Source organism: Podospora pseudoanserina, chromosome 5, assembly GCF_035222485.1.
Source record: "Podospora pseudoanserina strain CBS 124.78 chromosome 5, whole genome shotgun sequence".
Classification (NCBI taxonomy): domain Eukaryota; kingdom Fungi; phylum Ascomycota; class Sordariomycetes; order Sordariales; family Podosporaceae; genus Podospora; species Podospora pseudoanserina.
The window spans coordinates 4,442,764-4,459,051 of record NC_085924.1 but is presented as its reverse complement, the minus strand read 5'-3'; the positions used below and the strand labels follow the sequence as shown (position 1 = coordinate 4,459,051).

The 16,288-nt window shown below is 54.2% G+C and overlaps 9 protein-coding genes across 9 annotated transcripts; 4 read left to right on the top strand and 5 right to left on the bottom strand.

Annotated features, from left to right (window-relative positions):
- Positions 1-2,481, bottom strand: QC764_510950 (uncharacterized protein). Its single transcript, XM_062948318.1, has 3 exons — positions 1,959-2,481; positions 1,252-1,902; positions 1-1,191 (listed from the first exon to the last, which is right to left on the bottom strand). Exons 2-3 carry the CDS (start codon positions 1,832-1,834, stop codon positions 245-247), a joined length of 1,530 nt encoding a protein of 509 aa, XP_062799784.1. The 5' UTR covers positions 1,835-1,902; positions 1,959-2,481; the 3' UTR covers positions 1-244.
- Positions 2,482-3,293: 812 nt separating this feature from the next.
- QC764_510957 (uncharacterized protein) lies at positions 3,294-3,758 on the top strand (the record flags this gene model as incomplete). The annotated part of the gene is made up of 1 exon (XM_062948319.1): positions 3,294-3,758. One exon carries the CDS (start codon positions 3,294-3,296, stop codon positions 3,756-3,758), a length of 465 nt encoding a protein of 154 aa, XP_062799783.1.
- Positions 3,759-4,919: 1,161 nt separating this feature from the next.
- Positions 4,920-5,669, top strand: QC764_510960 (uncharacterized protein; the record flags this gene model as incomplete). The annotated part of the gene is made up of 1 exon (XM_062948320.1): positions 4,920-5,669. One exon carries the CDS (start codon positions 4,920-4,922, stop codon positions 5,667-5,669), a length of 750 nt encoding a protein of 249 aa, XP_062799782.1.
- Positions 5,670-5,843: 174 nt separating this feature from the next.
- On the bottom strand, positions 5,844-7,164 carry QC764_510970 (uncharacterized protein; the record flags this gene model as incomplete). The annotated part of the gene is made up of 2 exons (XM_062948321.1): positions 5,844-7,002; positions 7,085-7,164. 2 exons carry the CDS (start codon positions 7,162-7,164, stop codon positions 5,844-5,846), a joined length of 1,239 nt encoding a protein of 412 aa, XP_062799781.1.
- Positions 7,165-8,398: 1,234 nt separating this feature from the next.
- On the top strand, positions 8,399-9,493 carry QC764_510980 (uncharacterized protein). The gene is made up of 2 exons (XM_062948322.1): positions 8,399-8,982; positions 9,043-9,493. Exons 1-2 carry the CDS (start codon positions 8,769-8,771, stop codon positions 9,324-9,326), a joined length of 498 nt encoding a protein of 165 aa, XP_062799780.1. The 5' UTR covers positions 8,399-8,768; the 3' UTR covers positions 9,327-9,493.
- Positions 9,494-10,502: 1,009 nt separating this feature from the next.
- QC764_510990 (uncharacterized protein) lies at positions 10,503-13,228 on the top strand. Its single transcript, XM_062948323.1, has 2 exons — positions 10,503-11,035; positions 11,102-13,228. Exons 1-2 carry the CDS (start codon positions 10,601-10,603, stop codon positions 13,043-13,045), a joined length of 2,379 nt encoding a protein of 792 aa, XP_062799779.1. The 5' UTR covers positions 10,503-10,600; the 3' UTR covers positions 13,046-13,228.
- On the bottom strand, positions 13,229-14,107 carry QC764_0087060 (uncharacterized protein; the record flags this gene model as incomplete). The annotated part of the gene is made up of 2 exons (XM_062940877.1): positions 13,229-13,259; positions 13,281-14,107. 2 exons carry the CDS (start codon positions 14,105-14,107, stop codon positions 13,229-13,231), a joined length of 858 nt encoding a protein of 285 aa, XP_062799778.1.
- Positions 14,108-14,130: 23 nt separating this feature from the next.
- On the bottom strand, positions 14,131-14,945 carry QC764_0087050 (uncharacterized protein; the record flags this gene model as incomplete). The annotated part of the gene is made up of 3 exons (XM_062940876.1): positions 14,131-14,136; positions 14,192-14,739; positions 14,882-14,945. The coding sequence occupies 3 exons, from the start codon at positions 14,943-14,945 to the stop codon at positions 14,131-14,133; spliced, it is 618 nt and encodes a 205-aa protein (XP_062799777.1).
- A 706-nt stretch (positions 14,946-15,651) lies between these two features.
- Positions 15,652-16,219, bottom strand: QC764_511090 (uncharacterized protein; the record flags this gene model as incomplete). Its single annotated transcript, XM_062948324.1, has 2 exons — positions 15,652-15,884; positions 15,964-16,219. 2 exons carry the CDS (start codon positions 16,217-16,219, stop codon positions 15,652-15,654), a joined length of 489 nt encoding a protein of 162 aa, XP_062799776.1.
- Positions 16,220-16,288: the final 69 nt, after the last annotated feature.

The window sequence follows — 16,288 nt, the reverse complement described above, 5'->3', positions numbered from 1 at the left end:
GTTGAAAGCGTGCTGTTTCCCTGCGGCTAAACCTTGAGCCTTGTCCTGCCGATAGGAAGCCCACACCCTAATGTCATAATGTTGTGCATGCATAATCACGTCTTCAAGGGTGAGTTGAAAGGAGTGCATAACCCAATGCATAACCTGCATAACCTGCATAACCTCACTTCTCCAATACCTCAAGAGCGTCCCCCATTTTACCGCCACATTCAGTCATGGCCATGTTCAAATTTGGTCAATCGAGCTACATCCAGACAATTGTGCTGCTGTCTGCCGTTGCGGAGCTGCTATCCTCTTGCTTTTCTTGTTCGTCTGCACATACCTCCAACACCACTCCTCCGGTATCAATGCCTTTCATCCCTTGTTTCTTACCATCCTCCGCTGTCCCAAGGGCTCCTGACATCTTGGTGTGTTCCAGCACGCTCAACATATGCATATTTCCCTGCATGGGTGTAGGGGGAAGTGAGATCCTCGGCGGCGGTGATAGTGGAGCGTGCTGCGTCCCAATGTTCATCGTCTTTGTTGACACAGGAGAGATGCCGGTCGGCGTCAGGGTTGGAACAGTGGCCGATGGAGGGGACACCGGCAGTGTGACCATCGGAGTGTCCGGCGACGTCGACAGTGGTGGCCTCAGTTTCAGGGGTGGTGGTGGTGGGAGGGGATGTGTGATATCCACCTGCCTTTCCCTCGTCACCTCCACCGCAACAGACAGAGGTGGTCCCGCCGCTGGCAGCGAAGGAAGAGGCGGCAAAGAAGATGTTGGTCTGGAAGCGGCCAACTCGGACATTCCATGATGGGAAGGGAGCTCGCTTCTGGCCTTTGCTCTTGCATCTCTCCATTGAGATCGAACCTCCAAGACGCGAAAGCTTTTGTTGAGAGGCGAACCGTGAAGACGCTGTCTGTAGATGAGTAAAAGATAGCTACCGAGGAAGTAGGCAACTATAGCCATGATGCCCCCTACGATAATGCCGGCCGCGTCCCCGGGAGTTCCAATGGGGGATTGTTGCTCTGAGTGAGGGACTGATGCAAGAGTACCAGTAATGCACGTGCTTTCGCTTCTCCGAGACGACGTTGGTATCGGAATTCGTGTTGCAAGGCGGTCGACGTTGGTAAGTATCAGATTCGACTGCGATAGGTGACACTGGGCTCGACTATCCTTGATGCAGGCGTAGTTTGCTGGACAACATCCCCCTGTTGAATCTCAGTTGCAAGTTCATCTCGAGTTTCGCTATTAAACTGAGGTCCACCTACCGCCAATCTGCTCTTCGCAAGCGAAATATCCATTGTGCCCCGGGCATGGCAAAGGTGCCATGGGCTTTTCATTTTCCAACTGGGGCGACACGCAAAGATCACCCTTGCTGCAGGCGAAGCCTACCGGGCAGCAACCGCCACCATATTCAGATGCGCAGTCAAAGTAGCCAGTCTGCCCACAGGCTATACTGCCTGGTGTAGAAGAAGCGGGGCCATTCGAATCGATAGGTATTACCGACAGGCGTCTGCTGGTGGCGACTTGCGGCGCATCAACAGTCGGCCGTGGAGTGAGTGAGTATGTAGTGCTCGATGGTGGCTGTTGCAAAGATGTTGATGATGTGGTCTGGGTTGTCCTCGCTGAAGTAGGTATCGTCCTTGTTCTTGATGCGGCTGCTCGCACTGACGCTAACCTGATACTCTCCTTTAGTGCCCGTTCGCTTTCGACCAGCTTTCTTTCAGCCTCTTTCTCCTGCTCTATTCTCAATCTTTCCCGTTCTTGCTCGAGCCGTTTTCGTTCATTCTCCTTCTCCTTCTCGAGACGTAGTCGTTCTTGCTCCTGCCATGACCGAGTGACAGTGGACATTTCGTGTTCGCATTCAATCGAGATAATCGGGCAACCTTGGTACGGAAAGATCAATTTGAAGCATAGAACTGGGGGTAGTTGTCAATTGACGTGACTGAGGAACTGAAGGAAAACTGAAACGCACAGGAGGTATTTCCAGGGCATGAGCCATAAGTATAGAGAAGTCTTGGGAGAGTGTTGGCTCATGTTTGTACCAATCTCATTGGCGGTTGTGGTGATGGGCTGGCCCCCTCGCAGCCGTGCTGTTGATCAACCGGGACGCCGCGGGATCTGCCTTGCTTGCGCCAAGTATGTCTATATGCCCATAGTGGTCCATCTGAAACCATGACAAAGCTGCAAACAATCGTACTTCGTGGCCATTCTCTATCAGACAAACAATCGAGCTTCGTGGCCGTTCTCTATCAGGGTTTCTGTACCGAGTCTCCGTGTCAAGCAAACAGCTCGTGGACTCTGATCACGTCGAAGTACCGACCCTGGTGCTAAATCGGTGGTATTCCACAGGCATCATCAATTGACTGTAAATACTGGAGAAAAGTCGACGTGGTCCATCATTTCACCCCCAACAGCCCAACAGGAAAAAGATTTGCGTGTTTGATTGGCGGGCCGCCAGACTGGGCCGTTGAGGTGGGGATGCGGCTCAACTGACGAAATGCTCCGTAGCAATGGGGTGTGGGAGGGGTCCTGCATTGCCCACTTAAAACAGCCCTCCTTCGGGCACGGGGCATGTTACCAGAAAGTGACAATCGGGCGAGGAAACGTCCAGGAAGTGACATCGATCTGAGCAAGCGGGGTCCCTCCGAAGCCAAAGCACAAAAGACAAAGATCGACAGCGGCCCAATGTTGGCTGCGCAGCCTGCCAAGATTGAAGAGGACACCGACAACCACTACCACCCATCTGACAGTCAAACAGCAAGCGTGGGGTTCGAGATCACATCAGAAGCGGCCAGCGAGACAGCGTTGGAATAGATAGACGACTTCTTATCCGATCATTACAAGTACGACGACCTTGGAGCTAGTCTGGTCAACGCCCTTGATTTAGTCAAGCCGAAAAGCTTTCTTTACATCAAAACTTTACGTCAGGAGGTCCCTCAGGCTTGATACACCTCGGTCTAGACGCCAAACCTACACCTTCTACTCCTGTTCGTCTGACGATCTGGTCACGGATGGAATACAACCTCATCGCACACAACATCATCAAGGATCGCCTCAAAAGCCACAGTTTCCAGGATTGGGAGGTCAAAGCTCCCGAAGCCATCAAGAAACCCGGATTACGAAGCAAATGGAATCTTCCCCCTCCTTTTGTTGGTGTTTCTATCCTGTCTGGAGCCCCCTCTTTTTCAAGAAAAATCCTGATTTCTGGCGGGTGGTCTTGAAGATGTTCGTTTGTCGGGAGAATGTCAACGACTGGGTGGAGCCAAAGTCCAGCCTGGACGACGACTATCGGCAGCTCTGACTGAACATGGACAATCGCCACGAAGTTGTCCAGTGTTTATTAAGAACGAGGCTGGGCCTGGCAGCTATGCCGGATATGCAACACCTGTTGATAACTGCCAATGGAATCGAAGCGGGCATGAGAGCCACTTGTCTTGAGGAGATGACCAACGGCAAAGTGAAGCTGCAGCGTGCTACTATGGCACACCGTCTGCTTGACCAGCTCGCTCAGCTGCTCGGTCAATTGGAGTCTCAACGGGGTAAGGCTTTGGAGTCAGTTCAGGGAGTGGTCATCGGTCTCGAAAAGGTCGTCCTTCCACACAGCTGCATTGCGAAGTACCTCGACGAAGATTTACGCCAAGATAACGATTCGCTCTCTCAGGAGCTACCGCAGATAAGGGACAAGATTCGAGGAGACTTAGAGATGATTAGTGCTTTTGCCACACGGTTGGTGGAGGTGGGGCGGAAGCTGCTGTCGGTAGCAGCTTTTTGACAGGAGCAGGAGTATGAGAAGCAGCACATGGACCTTGTCAACTACATCGCCGGGGGTGAATACGGGAGTGCTTAAACAGCAAACAAAAGTCATAACATTACTCTCTCGCGATTGAAATTCCTTGTCTTGAGCAAGTGGTTGGTGAACAGCAGCCAGCCCACCCCATGATCCTACCTAAATCCACCAATCGCCTTTGTCCCATCACCATATCCGCCAAGCCCACTCTAACAACCCGACAGAATGTTTTTCCTGCATCCTTCCAACTTACACGTTCTCCCTTCCATCCTGTAGGAAATCCCATGATCATCTCGTCAACGTGTGGATCACCCCCAGAAAGATATTCCCACCAACCACCTCCCGTCCCGGCGCCAAGACGTCGCATAAACGTTTTTTGAGCCCCCTATTCCCAGATCTCGGCGCAACTGGACTGTTACTGACCGCCAAGACATCTTCCGCTGTTGAAACAGGTTAGCCAGCTCCGGACACGATGATGCGGATGGGCGGCAGGGATCAAGAAGGGAATTTCCGTGGTTTCGGTGAAGGGGGTGCTACGTTGTGGTTCAACTCCACTGACAAGTAGATGATGGTAGCAGACATCGATACCTTACATCGGGTGATGTGTAGGAGAGTTAGTGCTGTGTTACACTGATTGGCGTTTGTGCCATGACATTGTACAGATGCTGGGGTTGAAGCCAGGGATGATTCGTGCGAATTTCACTTCACAGAGCTGGGCAGACAGCCTCCATCCCACTGGCAGGGCCGCAGTGAAAGTCAGTTGAACGTCTCTCAGCCTCGAAACACACCGGAAGATGAAGAAATATTGCTCAGGACTGTCTGGGGTGCAGCTACCCGACGCCACATCGTGTCTGAAGATACACCTGTACAAAGACACGATGGAGAATCTTTCCGCAGTCGAAACAAAATCCCGGCCAGGCCATCCCAGACGACAGGTGGGTCTGTCAATCATGAAACCGGCAGTCATTCCCTGGTTTGGTAGCAGTAGTCCGTCCAGTTTACAAGGCAAGGTGGATCGGATGACATGTTGATATCATCAGGGGAGAAGTATAAAGACATCTCTTCTTGTCCAGGAGTCCAGACCATCACCATCACCACCAAGCCATCCATCTCTCCACTTTCAACCCTCCCCCCAAAACCAACAAAATGCACCCCCTCACCCTCCTCCTCGCCTCCATGGCCGGCCTAGCCACCGCCCAAACCAACACCGCCCTCCGCAGCACCTTCCCCATCCCCTCAGCAACAACTCACCTCTCCGCAGCCCGCACCATCCCCGCCGGCCAAACCCTCGACGGCGGTATGAAACAATGGGACCGCTCCCCCTCGACCTGCTCCGACCAGTCCGAAGGCGGCGAGAAAGACGCCGTCTTCATCCTCCAAGAGGGCGCAACCCTCTCCAACGTCATCATCGGTCCCAACAACGGCGAGGGCGTCCACTGCAAAGGAACCTGTACCCTCAACAACGTCTGGTGGACCGACGTCTGCGAGGACGCCGCCACCTTCCGCCAAACCTCCGGAACCTCCTACGTCAACGGCGGCGGTGCCCGCGGTGCCAGCGACAAAGTCTTCCAGCACAACGGCGGGGGTTTGGTCGCCGTCAAGAACTTTTATGCCGCCAACATCGGCAAATTGTATCGCTCTTGCGGGAATTGCGGGACGCAGTACGCGAGGCATTCGACGTTTGACAATATCAAGGTCGAGGGGTCGTCGCAGGTGGTGGCGGGGGTGAATGCTAATTTTGGGGATACAACCAGTGTGAGGAATAGCTGTTTGCTCAAGGGGGCTGCGTGCTGGATTTATCAGGGGAATAACAGTGGCAAGGAGCCGACCAAAATTGGGAGTGGTCCTTCCGGTACGGCCTGTGCTACTGCTGCTATCAAGACTTCGGGGTGCTAGTCCGTGAGGACACGCAAGAGAGGGGTGATTGACAAAATGCAGGCGGTGAATCTATCTGGCAGATTGAACTTGTACATAAGGCGCTGGACATTCGCTAGTTCTTGAACATGGTTATAAACAACGTCATTATTTCGTGTACTCATTCTGTGATATCCAAACCTACTTCCCTTCCACTCACTCAACCACCCATTCCCGCCCCAACCTCTCCCCCACACCCTTTCCCTCCTCGTCAGTCAGCAACCCCCGTCCCAACATCCACCTCATCAATACCAACCCACTCGCTGGCTTCACCTCCCCCATCCTCATCCTCTCCTTCATCTCCGGCACAGTAACCAACTCCCAGCCCGCCACCTCCCCATCTCCCTCCCCTGGCCTTGGCACAACCCCCTCAGGCAACTCAACCTCGAAACAATGCTGCAGCTGCATTTGACAACCCTCCTCTCCGATTTCTGTCTCCGTAAGCATCAATCTGTTCTCACCAATGGGTTTGGCATGGGAGCGAAGGAACGGAGAGGGGAGCCGGACCTCCTCGTGGGCCTCTCTAATCATTCCCTCCAGGGGAGAGAGGTCAGAAGAAGAGAGGCCACCAGCGGCGGTGCAGTCCAAGAGCGAGGGCCAGGCCGATTTCCACTTTGCGCGGCGGGAGAGGTACACTCGGAGCTCTTTTTCCTCAGAGGCTTCATCATCAGGGCGGGTGATGGCGCAGTTAGCAGTGTGAGTCAAGGAAACAGTGCTGTTGAAGACAAGCTTCGAAATGTCAACATCCGACAGGGGCGTGGTAGCGGTAGACGTCCCCGCCCCGCTAGCCAGCGACGCGATCGAGGTCGAAGATGTAGCTCTCTCAAGGGTGGACAATGACGTCGTGGACGACGAAGGAATCTTCGGCGTGGTGGGGGAGCAGTAAGTGTAGGCGACAAGAAAAACACTTTCGTTGATAATCCCTAGCATATCCACCCCGCACCCATCAAGTTCCAAGACTGGCTCTCCGGTTGGTGGATAGAGCAGTGGGAACGACTCGTTGCACCACCGATACAGGGAGCGTCGGCCTATGACTCCAGCCTTTCTGTTCTCGGCCGCAACATGGAGGTGTCCAAGCCAGAGGGTTTCTCTCATTGCTTTGGTGCGGGCCCCGAACCCATCAGTGGACCCTTGTGCGACCTTGAGAGTGATCGTCTTGGCATCATGGTCGACGAGCCAGTATTCGGTCGGCCAAGGGAGGTCAGAAACAAAGTTGTCGTGGATGTAGCCGAAGGGCTCTGCGTATGCGTCGACGAAGAAAGTGTAGTATTTTGCGAGGTGGGTGTTGTACGAGGGTGACGAAGGGTATGGCCAACTAGTACAAGAGAAGGAGGAGTTAGCCGACACTAACAGAAAAGTCAACGGCTGAGCGACTCATTTGCAGCGGGATAACTTGCGTATCAACCATGTTAATAAGGTCTAGGTTCGTGTAGGGGGCATTCTCTGCCAACTTGGCGCGGGTTTTAAGCAAGGCCATGGCCATAAGGCTGTGCAGAATAAAACACACAAAAGTCAGGAGAAACAATAATGTTTGGATACTTTTTGGATGAGGGAGACTTACGGGAACATGCTCAAGACGCAGCTGCAACAGATTGTGCCTTTATAGGACTTGCCTCACTTGCAACCCACGGCATGGAAACCTCCTGCCTCTTGCTTGTCTGCCCCGCCCAGGTGTTCCCAAACCCAGGCCACTCTGTCACGAACCTGTCTTACCGTAATACATTCCATAACCCATCGCGCCTAGCGGTTGCCTCAAAGTCCATCCAAACAGCAAAGCTTGGCATCTGGCATAGTCCACATCTCCATCACAACTGCAGGGTATGTCCCTGGCCTGTTTGCCTAATGATCCTCTCGCATGATTCCTTGTAGGACTGGAAACCTCGGATGCCCAAACGATCCTGAGCAACCTGAACAAACGCGGCAATGAAGGAGGACCGACAGCGGCAGGAAAGACGTGGGAACCGTGCAGTGACTACCACCAAGTGTTTACGGCCGCGCAAACAGTGATTGGATGCCCAATGCGGACAGTGTAGGGAACTTTGGCACACCACGGGCACCGTCAGCTACACTCAGTGGCCCAATCTGCATTTGGTTGTTATCGCCGAAGCCATCCTCCTTCCCGACCGTGCTGATTGCGTATGACATGGAATCGTTGTGACCGTCATCCTGGAGGTTTGTGGTCTGTGGAGATGTTGTGCTAGCTCGTGGATCCGTCCGGCTTACAATCTTACTGTTGTCAGCAACAACATGGCGGGACAAGGCCAGGCGGCCCAAGTGCTACAACAGCCTCACGTCCTCGTCCTCAGCCAGCTCAACTTCCACGTCTCTTTGCCGACTGTGTGATGCCCTTTGGGCCGAGATGGCTCGGACCTTGGATGAGAGCTCTTGGTGTCCTGGTCCTCCCATATTCCGACAGTTGATAATCACATACACCCGAATCTGGTCCCGTTGCAGGGGAACAGCATACGAGGCCCAACGACCTCGCTGTGCCCCATGATACCCGTACGCCACAATCCCTCAAATCCCAACTCACTCCAAATACTGGTCATTGAACTTGGCGTGGCTTCATGCAAGGATCTTCGGAATGTAACGTCGTGCGCCGCTGCTTTGTCAGGTTGGCCGCTTTTGAGTTCTGACCCATGCATAATCTCTCCGTGATCTTTGACAAGGAATTGGGAAATGCGGCCTGCTCGTCACTGATGGGGGTTTTGGGTTCTGACGTGCCGCTTGATGGGCGGGCAATTGTCTGCAGACGTCGACGATGTCGCATTCAGCCGGCCCAGAAAGGAAGTCCGGAAGAAAAGACCTAGACCAGCATGGAAGCAAGCGAGCTGCTTCCCCGCAAGATCTGATTGGAAGGCTTGTTGATCGCTTGTCTAGTCCGTGATTTGTTCAATGCGATTCAAGCGGTTACAACATCGGCCCGGGGTGTCGGTACTAGAGAACGGCATGTGCCAGCCTCATTTTTGTAGGCACCATGTCGGTGTATAAAAGGTCGCATCTTCTCGGGACGAAAAAAGGGAGCCGGGTCGTCTCTAAATCATCATCAACAGCCAGTCATCAAACATCAATAACACCAAAATGCTGTCCATCCGCGCCGTCATTTGCACCCTTACCTGCCTCCTGTTCTCAGGCTTGGCACTGGCACAAGCAACACCTCGGGCACCAGGCCTGACATTCCTCTACTCCCTCAACTGCACATTGGGTGCCTCTCTTCCTGTAGGAGCTGGTCCCAACGGCAACCGTGTGGTGATCCCCATCACCGGTGGATCCTTCAAGGGGCCTCGCTTGTCCGGTACGAGCTGACCAACCTACACCAACCTCCTCTTCCTAAGCTGACACGTTTGCAATGTAGGCAAAGTCCTTCCCCTCGGTGCTGACTGGGGCCTGATCGACTCCAAGAACACCTTCTCGGCCGACACACGCTACCAGCTTCAGACTGATGACAATGCCCACATCTTCATCAGCACAAGCGGTCCGGCGCAGTCCGATGGCTTCATCCACCTCCGCATCAAGTTTGAGACGGGCAGCTCCAAGTATTACTGGCTGAACAACGTAATTGCAGTCGGGATTCTGACATCAGGGAATGGGTACGTCGCTATTGATGCTTGGCAGTTGACGTCGCCGACCAAGGCTTGAGAGGGGAAACGGATGAGGAGGTAGAACCTGTTATGGTAGCATGAGTGGTTGGCGTTCTTGTTAGAGGACTCCGGGTTTCAGCCGCTCGGTGCTGCAAAAATTGACAAAGTTTTAGTTTTGGAATGCGCGACCAGGTGTCGAAGTGAGGTGGCTGCCTGGCTTTTTTCTCGCCACACAACAGAGCCTCGTTCCTGCTTCTGCCCTCTTTTTCCACCAAAACAGAAGCAGTCCGCCCCAGTCTTTCCTCCAGCCGCACAGCCTGGTTTCGACTTTACGCATTAAAACAACCTGTTGATCACCAAGTCTTTGACTCCGGTCATTATCCATGCAGATCCTGACCACAGGCTGCATACCCAGGCATACGGCATAGTCATCGTTCCAGTTGGAGTTAGCCAGCAGTTGCTGGTTTAACTAGGGTGTTATACGCAACTGCGAGATAAATGCAGGCCTTTCGAGAACAATATTGGCCAAAGGCAAACAAGTATTACTTAATATAAATGGACGATCAGCAATATCGATCGTAGACGATGGTAAGCCCTTGGGGGTATAGCACACCACACTGTTAGATATGAAACTCTGTGGGTAGTTACTCTCAACTACGGAAAAAAGTAGAATTGGCAACATCAATGTCAAACACGGGAATAAACACCAGAACACAACATGGTGACATATCAACGCAGAAAACACGGTCAAAGAGCACTGCAAGCTGCCAGATCTTGCTTCTTCCTCATGGCTCAACAAAAGTCAAGCGCACAATGAAAAAAAGTAAACATCAAAAATTACAGCCCTGTCGACCCCGAAGGGCAAACAATGACGAAAAACTCCTCGATGTGCAATGAAGGCTCTTCGACATACCTCTAGGAATTCATGATCTCCCGGAGGCCAGCCAAGGTAAGTATAAAGAAGAAAAGAGAAAGGGAAAGTGGAAAGAAATGGAGGGGAACCGCCAATATATACTGGTGCTTCGGGTGGTCCGGGCGCCCTTGCAAATTGGACTCAGAATGCAAAAGGGCTGTGCACTGTGTGGGCTACGGCGATAGGATGGTGGGATTGATAGGCTGATGATAACCGATAAGGCAGCTCCGGGTAGCCACGTGACCTCTCAGGCCCCTGTGGATGTTGTCGTTTGGTTTGGCGCAAAAAAAGATCCGCGATTCTCCCGGACCTTCGCCGAAAAATCGCCAGTGGCAGAATCACCCGGAGTGAAGCCGTAAAAGTGCGCTGGGCCAGTTATATTGTGCGATTATCAGACGTCACTGAAGCTTATCATTATCATGTCATCCAACTATCCACCACCGCCCTCCAACAACACCACCGACGCCCAGGTCCCCACCAACGACACGTCTGCACCATCACAACCTGTTGCCCACAACGACTCCGACGACCTCGCGACCCAGCCTCAACCACATCCCCAATATGCCGCCGATGCTGCTGTCTCTGCTGTTGCCCATCACAGCTTACAGGCCCTTCAAGATTCCGTCGCAGGGCCCCCGCCGCCAACCACCCCCTTAGCCCTCGCACAACCCGCATCTTCGCCAGCCTCACATTATGTACCGCATCCTGATGGCTTGCCATACCATCCACCGGCCCGGCTCCCACCAGGTCAGCCACCAGTACCCCAGGGCGGTTCTGCAACCCCTCCAGGCGCCGCCTCGAAGGTTACCCGCTTGCGCCGAGCCTGTGACATGTGTAGTCAGCGCAAGGTTAAGGTTGTACATCCTCTTCTCCCAAGTGTCTCTATGTGCTCCCCGACTGACGTGTTTTCGTCTTTCCAGTGCGATGAGACGCAGCCATGCCGCCCATGTCGCGACCTTGGTGTCGACTGCACCTTCAACCGCACCATGAAACGCCGAGGGCCACCAAACAAACACGCCGAAGCTGCCAAAGCCGCAAAGCAGCCCCGCCTCGAGCCGAATCTGAGCCCAGGACCGCACAATGCCGCCGAGACTCTGATATCCATTGCTGGGCTCCATGGTGCGCAGCCTGTGTGGTCCGCTGAGCTCATAGCCCCATTTGAGGTGCTGGTCCCTCTTGTGGACGATTTCTTCAGGTATATACACCCGCTAGCGCCTTTCCCTCACGAGCCCACGTTTCGAAGCTCCTTCATGAGACGCGAGGACAGGACAAGCCGAGAGTTCCTCGCCCTGCTGGCCAGCATGATTGGGTGTCTAGTGGCCTCGTTCCCACGTGCTGCTCGACTGCATCTCAAACACCATCCTAACGGGTTGGCCATGTTTCCCAAAGCCATCAACTTCATCGAAAGATGTCGTGTCGTCGCAACCGAAGCTCGTGGTTCGGCCTTTCCTTACAAGGATGATATCACCGTCTATGATGCTGCGACTAGCTATTTTCTCGGTCTGGCAGCGGGGTACACCATGCAATGGAAAGTCTGCCGGCGGTTCATGAGCCAAACCATGGACTTTATCCGCGAGATGGGTTATCACAAGCCGCGAGAAACGGGGTCGCACATGTTTGGGGTTACCTATCGAGGGCCATCGTTCAACCACGTTGAAGACCAGCTGGGCAAGCGCATCTTTTGGTGCATGTTTGTCGGTGTCAGATCCATGGTACAGATCGGCGCGCCTCATAGTGAAATCATCTTTCCACCACCTACCCCGGCCGAACCATATCCCGAGTTCCCTGCCGAGGTCGACGATCAATACATTCTTCCACATCAAATCCTTGTACAACCGGAAGGCGTCGTGTCCCTAATGACGGGCTTCATCCAGGGCATCAAAATTTACATGACCATGAACGGTCTGGTCAGCATTGAACTTTCTTACGGGATATCCTCGCTGGGCTTTCATGATCAAAGGTCGATGCTGGATGACTGTCTGGGGGCTGTCAAGCAGGTCATGGATCACTTACCGCCAGAGCTGACCATCAATCTTGGCCAGCCTACGAACGACGGGAGCAGCCTATCCGGCATGGATTTGCCGAATGCTACAAACTACTACGACACAGGAAATACTTATGTCTACCTACCACCCGACTATCTTCCCGTCCAGACACAGGCGAGTTCGCAAGATACCGAGACGAGGCGTTTGCAGTACGAGATTCAGAAAGCGAATATATATGCCTCTCAGCTGGCGACGCGTTCCTACTATGTTGAGCGCTACCTCAACCTCCGCGACAATCACCGCGAACAAGCACGAGTCCAAGCTGCTCAAGCCGCACAGGCACAGGCATATGCTGCCGAGAACGCTGTCAATGGTAACGGAACTGATGGTGCTCTGGGGTCAGATGCAGTCTCTAAGTCGGTCGCCGCCGCCGCCCTCCACGCAGCTGCTCAGCAGCAGGATCCCATTGATGCACAGATGTTTGCTGAGCGGGAGCTAATCGTGCAGAACCTGCTGACGGTCCTCACTTCCATCACACAACGTAACATGGAGCCCAACGGAAGCAGTCTCATCAACAAGATTCGCCAAGTCGCATCAACTCTGCTGAACTGCGCCCCGGATCGGAAGGGTCCTGTTGCGCAAAAGGCTGAGGAGCCACTAAGCAAGTTTGTGGATATCTTGATGAGATTGGAGAGGGCTGCGCCGACAATCAACCCGCAACACGCACATAATCTGCATTTTGATCACTTTGGCCAGCTGAGTGGGATGTTACCGCCTCCTTTGTTGGAAGATGAAGAGCAGGAGTTGAGGAATTGGGCTGATTTGAAGGAGCAACAGATACGATTCCTCCAGGGTGGCGGATTTGTGAGCATGATTTGATGGCGTTCGTTGTTGGAAAAGCATCAGCCAGCGTTGCACTTTGTTTTAATGAACGTGAATCGGACAGGAAGTTGGCCTATATCTTGCATCGTTGCACCAAGTTTACATGCCTTCGAAAAGGTTTTATCAAACGCCTCTGGTTCTGGAGAGGTGCCTACTCCCTCCCTCCCTCCCTCCCACTCCTCACAACCTCCCCACCCGTTCCAACAGAAACCTGTACCCCTCCAGCACGTACCCCCACCTCTTGCCATCCGGGTCTCTGTACATGTCAAACAAGTGCGGCTCCCCCTCCCCCAGCGTGAAGCCCACATCCACCCCGTGCTCCCTCATTGCCTTGACCGTCTCCTCGGCCTGATGCCAGGGTATCAGATCGTCCTTTGTCCCGAAAACGATATGCGTAGGGGACTTGTAGTTACCCCTTATAACCTGCGCGTAGGGGCTCGCTTTGATTATTTCCTCTTCTGCAGGCTGCGGCATGGAGGTGTAGCTCTCTGGGTGGGGGGTTCCGGCGCGGGGTAGACCGCGGAATAAGACGGGCAGGGTTTGGGCGCGCCAGTTCATGTGAAGGATTAGACGGCTGCGCGCGTCGGAGGGGGTCATCCACCCTCCTGCTGCTAGGAGATTGGGGGGGATGTTGTAGGAGGTTATTGGGTTTGGTTGGACGCAGTCGAGGAGGTTGAAGGGGGTGGTGGTATATGGATGGGAGTGGGAGGGGATGTTGGGGGTTTGCCAGAAGGGGGATTGGTAGTTTGTTGGGGAGTAGAATGAGAGGATTGCGGAGGGGGGGTGGGGGGAGGTCCAGGACAGGGACATGGCTAGGAGGCCGCCGGTTGAGTAGCCTATTGCTGCTGTGTGGGTTGGGCTGATGGTTATGGAGGATTTGAGAAGTTTGAGGGTGGGGAGGGAGGTACGGGCCCAGGTGTGGGCGGTGAGGATGTCGGGGAGGGGGCCGGTGAGGAGGGTTGTTTCGGGGCAGAGGCGGTAGTCGACTAAGATTGGGAGAAGGCCGTGGGAGAGGAGGTGGGGGATTTGGCGGGGCCGGATGTCTTTACGGGAGAGCATTACGTGGCCGCCGCCGTGGATTATCAGGGCTGGGTAGGGGCGATGTTAGTGAGGTGGTGGTGGGTTTGAGAGTGGCGCACCTACAGTCCAGTCTTTTTGGGCGGCGGCTTGTTGTAGGGTTGGGTGGTCGATGTCTGCGCGGAGGGGGAGGTTCTTGTCTGTCACGTGGGTGAAGACAAGAGTTTCGACTTCGCCGGTGGTTTCTTGTGGCATGCTGCGGTAAAGGGCGGGGTTGTCGACTGGTTGCTTGAAACCGGTGATAACGCGGACGATCTCGGACTCTTTGGTTGTGCCGCCTGTCCAGGAAACGTGTTGGAAGCCGCTTGAGCGCATGGACCTTTCCCAGAACTCGGGGCTGGCGAGGACATAGGGTCTGCCGTCGTCGAAGAGCCACCAGCCTTCGAGGGGGCCAAACACCAGGTCGAACCAGAACATGCGGCTTGTGGACTCGACAAGCGAGACGAAGCCGTGGGGTCGGAGAAGCTTGTCGATGTGGGTGAGAGAGCGGCGCAGGTTGGAGGTGGCGTGGATGCAGTTGGTGGAGAGGACAATGTCGAACTGGCCGTGGTACTGAGTCGGGGGCTCCTTTCGATGTTGATGGTGGCGTATCTCATGCAGTTGTACTTGGCAAACTGCGCTTCCCTTCAGAGACGAGCGAGGGCGAGATATCGGTGAAAGTGTAGTCGACTGGGATGCCACACCGCACAAGCCGGTCGACAACCCATTTGGTGGTTGATCCTGTTCCAGCGCCGAGCTCAATGATTCGGAATATACCACCTGGGCCGGGTGAGGCGCCGCTCAGAGCCTTTTCAAGAAAGCGCGTGAGCAGCTGTGACATGATGACGTACATGGGACTGGTACTGTAGACGTCCTCAAGGATATCGCGGTTCTTCTTGGATCCGAAAAGAACAGTGAGTGGCTCTTTGGCTCCGCTAATCAGCTTCCCCAGCTCTGCGCCGCAGAGGTCTCGAAGTATCTTGATGTTGTACTTGTCCGAGAAACCGTGGAATATCCATCGGAAGAAGTAGACATCAGCAACAACCGTCTGCGGCTCGAAAAAGTCATGTACAGTCCGTGTGACCCTTTCTTAAAGGTGAGCTGGCATCCGTCCCGTAGCCTCTGGCTTTCTCATGCCCTCCGTGTCTTGCACCACAAATTTCAGCTTGGGAAAGGCCTCCGCTATGGCGAAAGAGATGAACCCTTGGTTCCCGCCCATCTGCTCTCGCTATCAGTACTCCATCCCTCAGCATCGCAGCGCGGAGAAAGACTTACATCCACAACCGTAGCCTCCCCCAACTCCCCCCAAGCATACACCCTCACTGTATGCCCCACCGAAAACCCCTCATCCCACTATGCAGCTTCATCGCAAGGTTATACCTCCTCGCCTTTTCCGGCATCGACTGCAAGTAATCGTACCACGGCAAGCTCTGATCAAACGCGTGATTCACCGCCATCTCCGTCGGCTCCTCGCTCCCAGGCCACTTCTTCATCGCGTCAACAACGTGAGCAACTGGCTTCCACAGATCACGACACATGTACCCAACCTAGTTAGCCATCGGTTCATCCTCTAGCAACATCCTCGACGCGCTCGTGTGAGCGACGAAACCTTTTCTCGGCTCGATGAAGATGTGGTTTAGCATCGCGTGGCGGATCAAGCGCCGGAGGTTCATGACGCCGATTTTGAAGCCGTTGGCGGCGACGACTTTGGCGGTTAGGTCTTCGAAGGAGATGGAGCCGGTGAGGGGGACAAATTCGGGGACGCGGAATTCCCAGATTGCTTGGAGGGAGAGGTTGTTTATGAACTGGTGGTTTTTGTCAGTTTTGGAGGCAGGGTGGAGAGGAAGGGTAGGGGGCACGGCTTATATCCCATGACAGCCATGAAAGGCCCTGTTTGGGACCGAGGGTAAGGTCGTGGAGCTCCTTGGTGGCTGCGATTAGGTCTACCCTTGCCGTGTATGCCTCGCTGGCGGACTCTGGGATGGGAAACTCGACTGCGCCGTCAACGTCCCACGATGGTGCTGTGAGATTGTGGGAGGCTAAATGGTCCGTTACGATCTTGGTCTTTTCCAGGATGGTGTGTGAAAGTTGGGCAAGTCGAGCGTTGGACGTCATGGTGGGCGCTGATGATAAGGAGGTCGGTATGGTGTAGTCATCTCATTCATTCTAGCGAGGCTCTGTGAG

What these genes read in the sequence shown, in the direction of transcription:
- QC764_510950 (XM_062948318.1), bottom strand. Translation starts at nt 1,834, where the DNA reads ATGTCCACTGTCACTCGGTCATGGCAGGAGCAAGAACGACTACGTCTC. An exon ending in TTGCGAAGAGCAGATTGGCG is followed by an intron (nt 1,192 to 1,251) that starts GTAGGTGGACCT and finishes GAGATTCAACAG; the next exon opens with GGGGATGTTGTCCAGCAAAC.
- QC764_510980 (XM_062948322.1), top strand. Translation starts at nt 8,769, where the DNA reads ATGCTGTCCATCCGCGCCGTCATTTGCACCCTTACCTGCCTCCTGTTC. An exon ending in CAAGGGGCCTCGCTTGTCCG is followed by an intron (nt 8,983 to 9,042) that starts GTACGAGCTGAC and finishes TTTGCAATGTAG; the next exon opens with GCAAAGTCCTTCCCCTCGGT.
- QC764_510990 (XM_062948323.1), top strand. Translation starts at nt 10,601, where the DNA reads ATGTCATCCAACTATCCACCACCGCCCTCCAACAACACCACCGACGCC. An exon ending in GTAGTCAGCGCAAGGTTAAG is followed by an intron (nt 11,036 to 11,101) that starts GTTGTACATCCT and finishes TCGTCTTTCCAG; the next exon opens with TGCGATGAGACGCAGCCATG.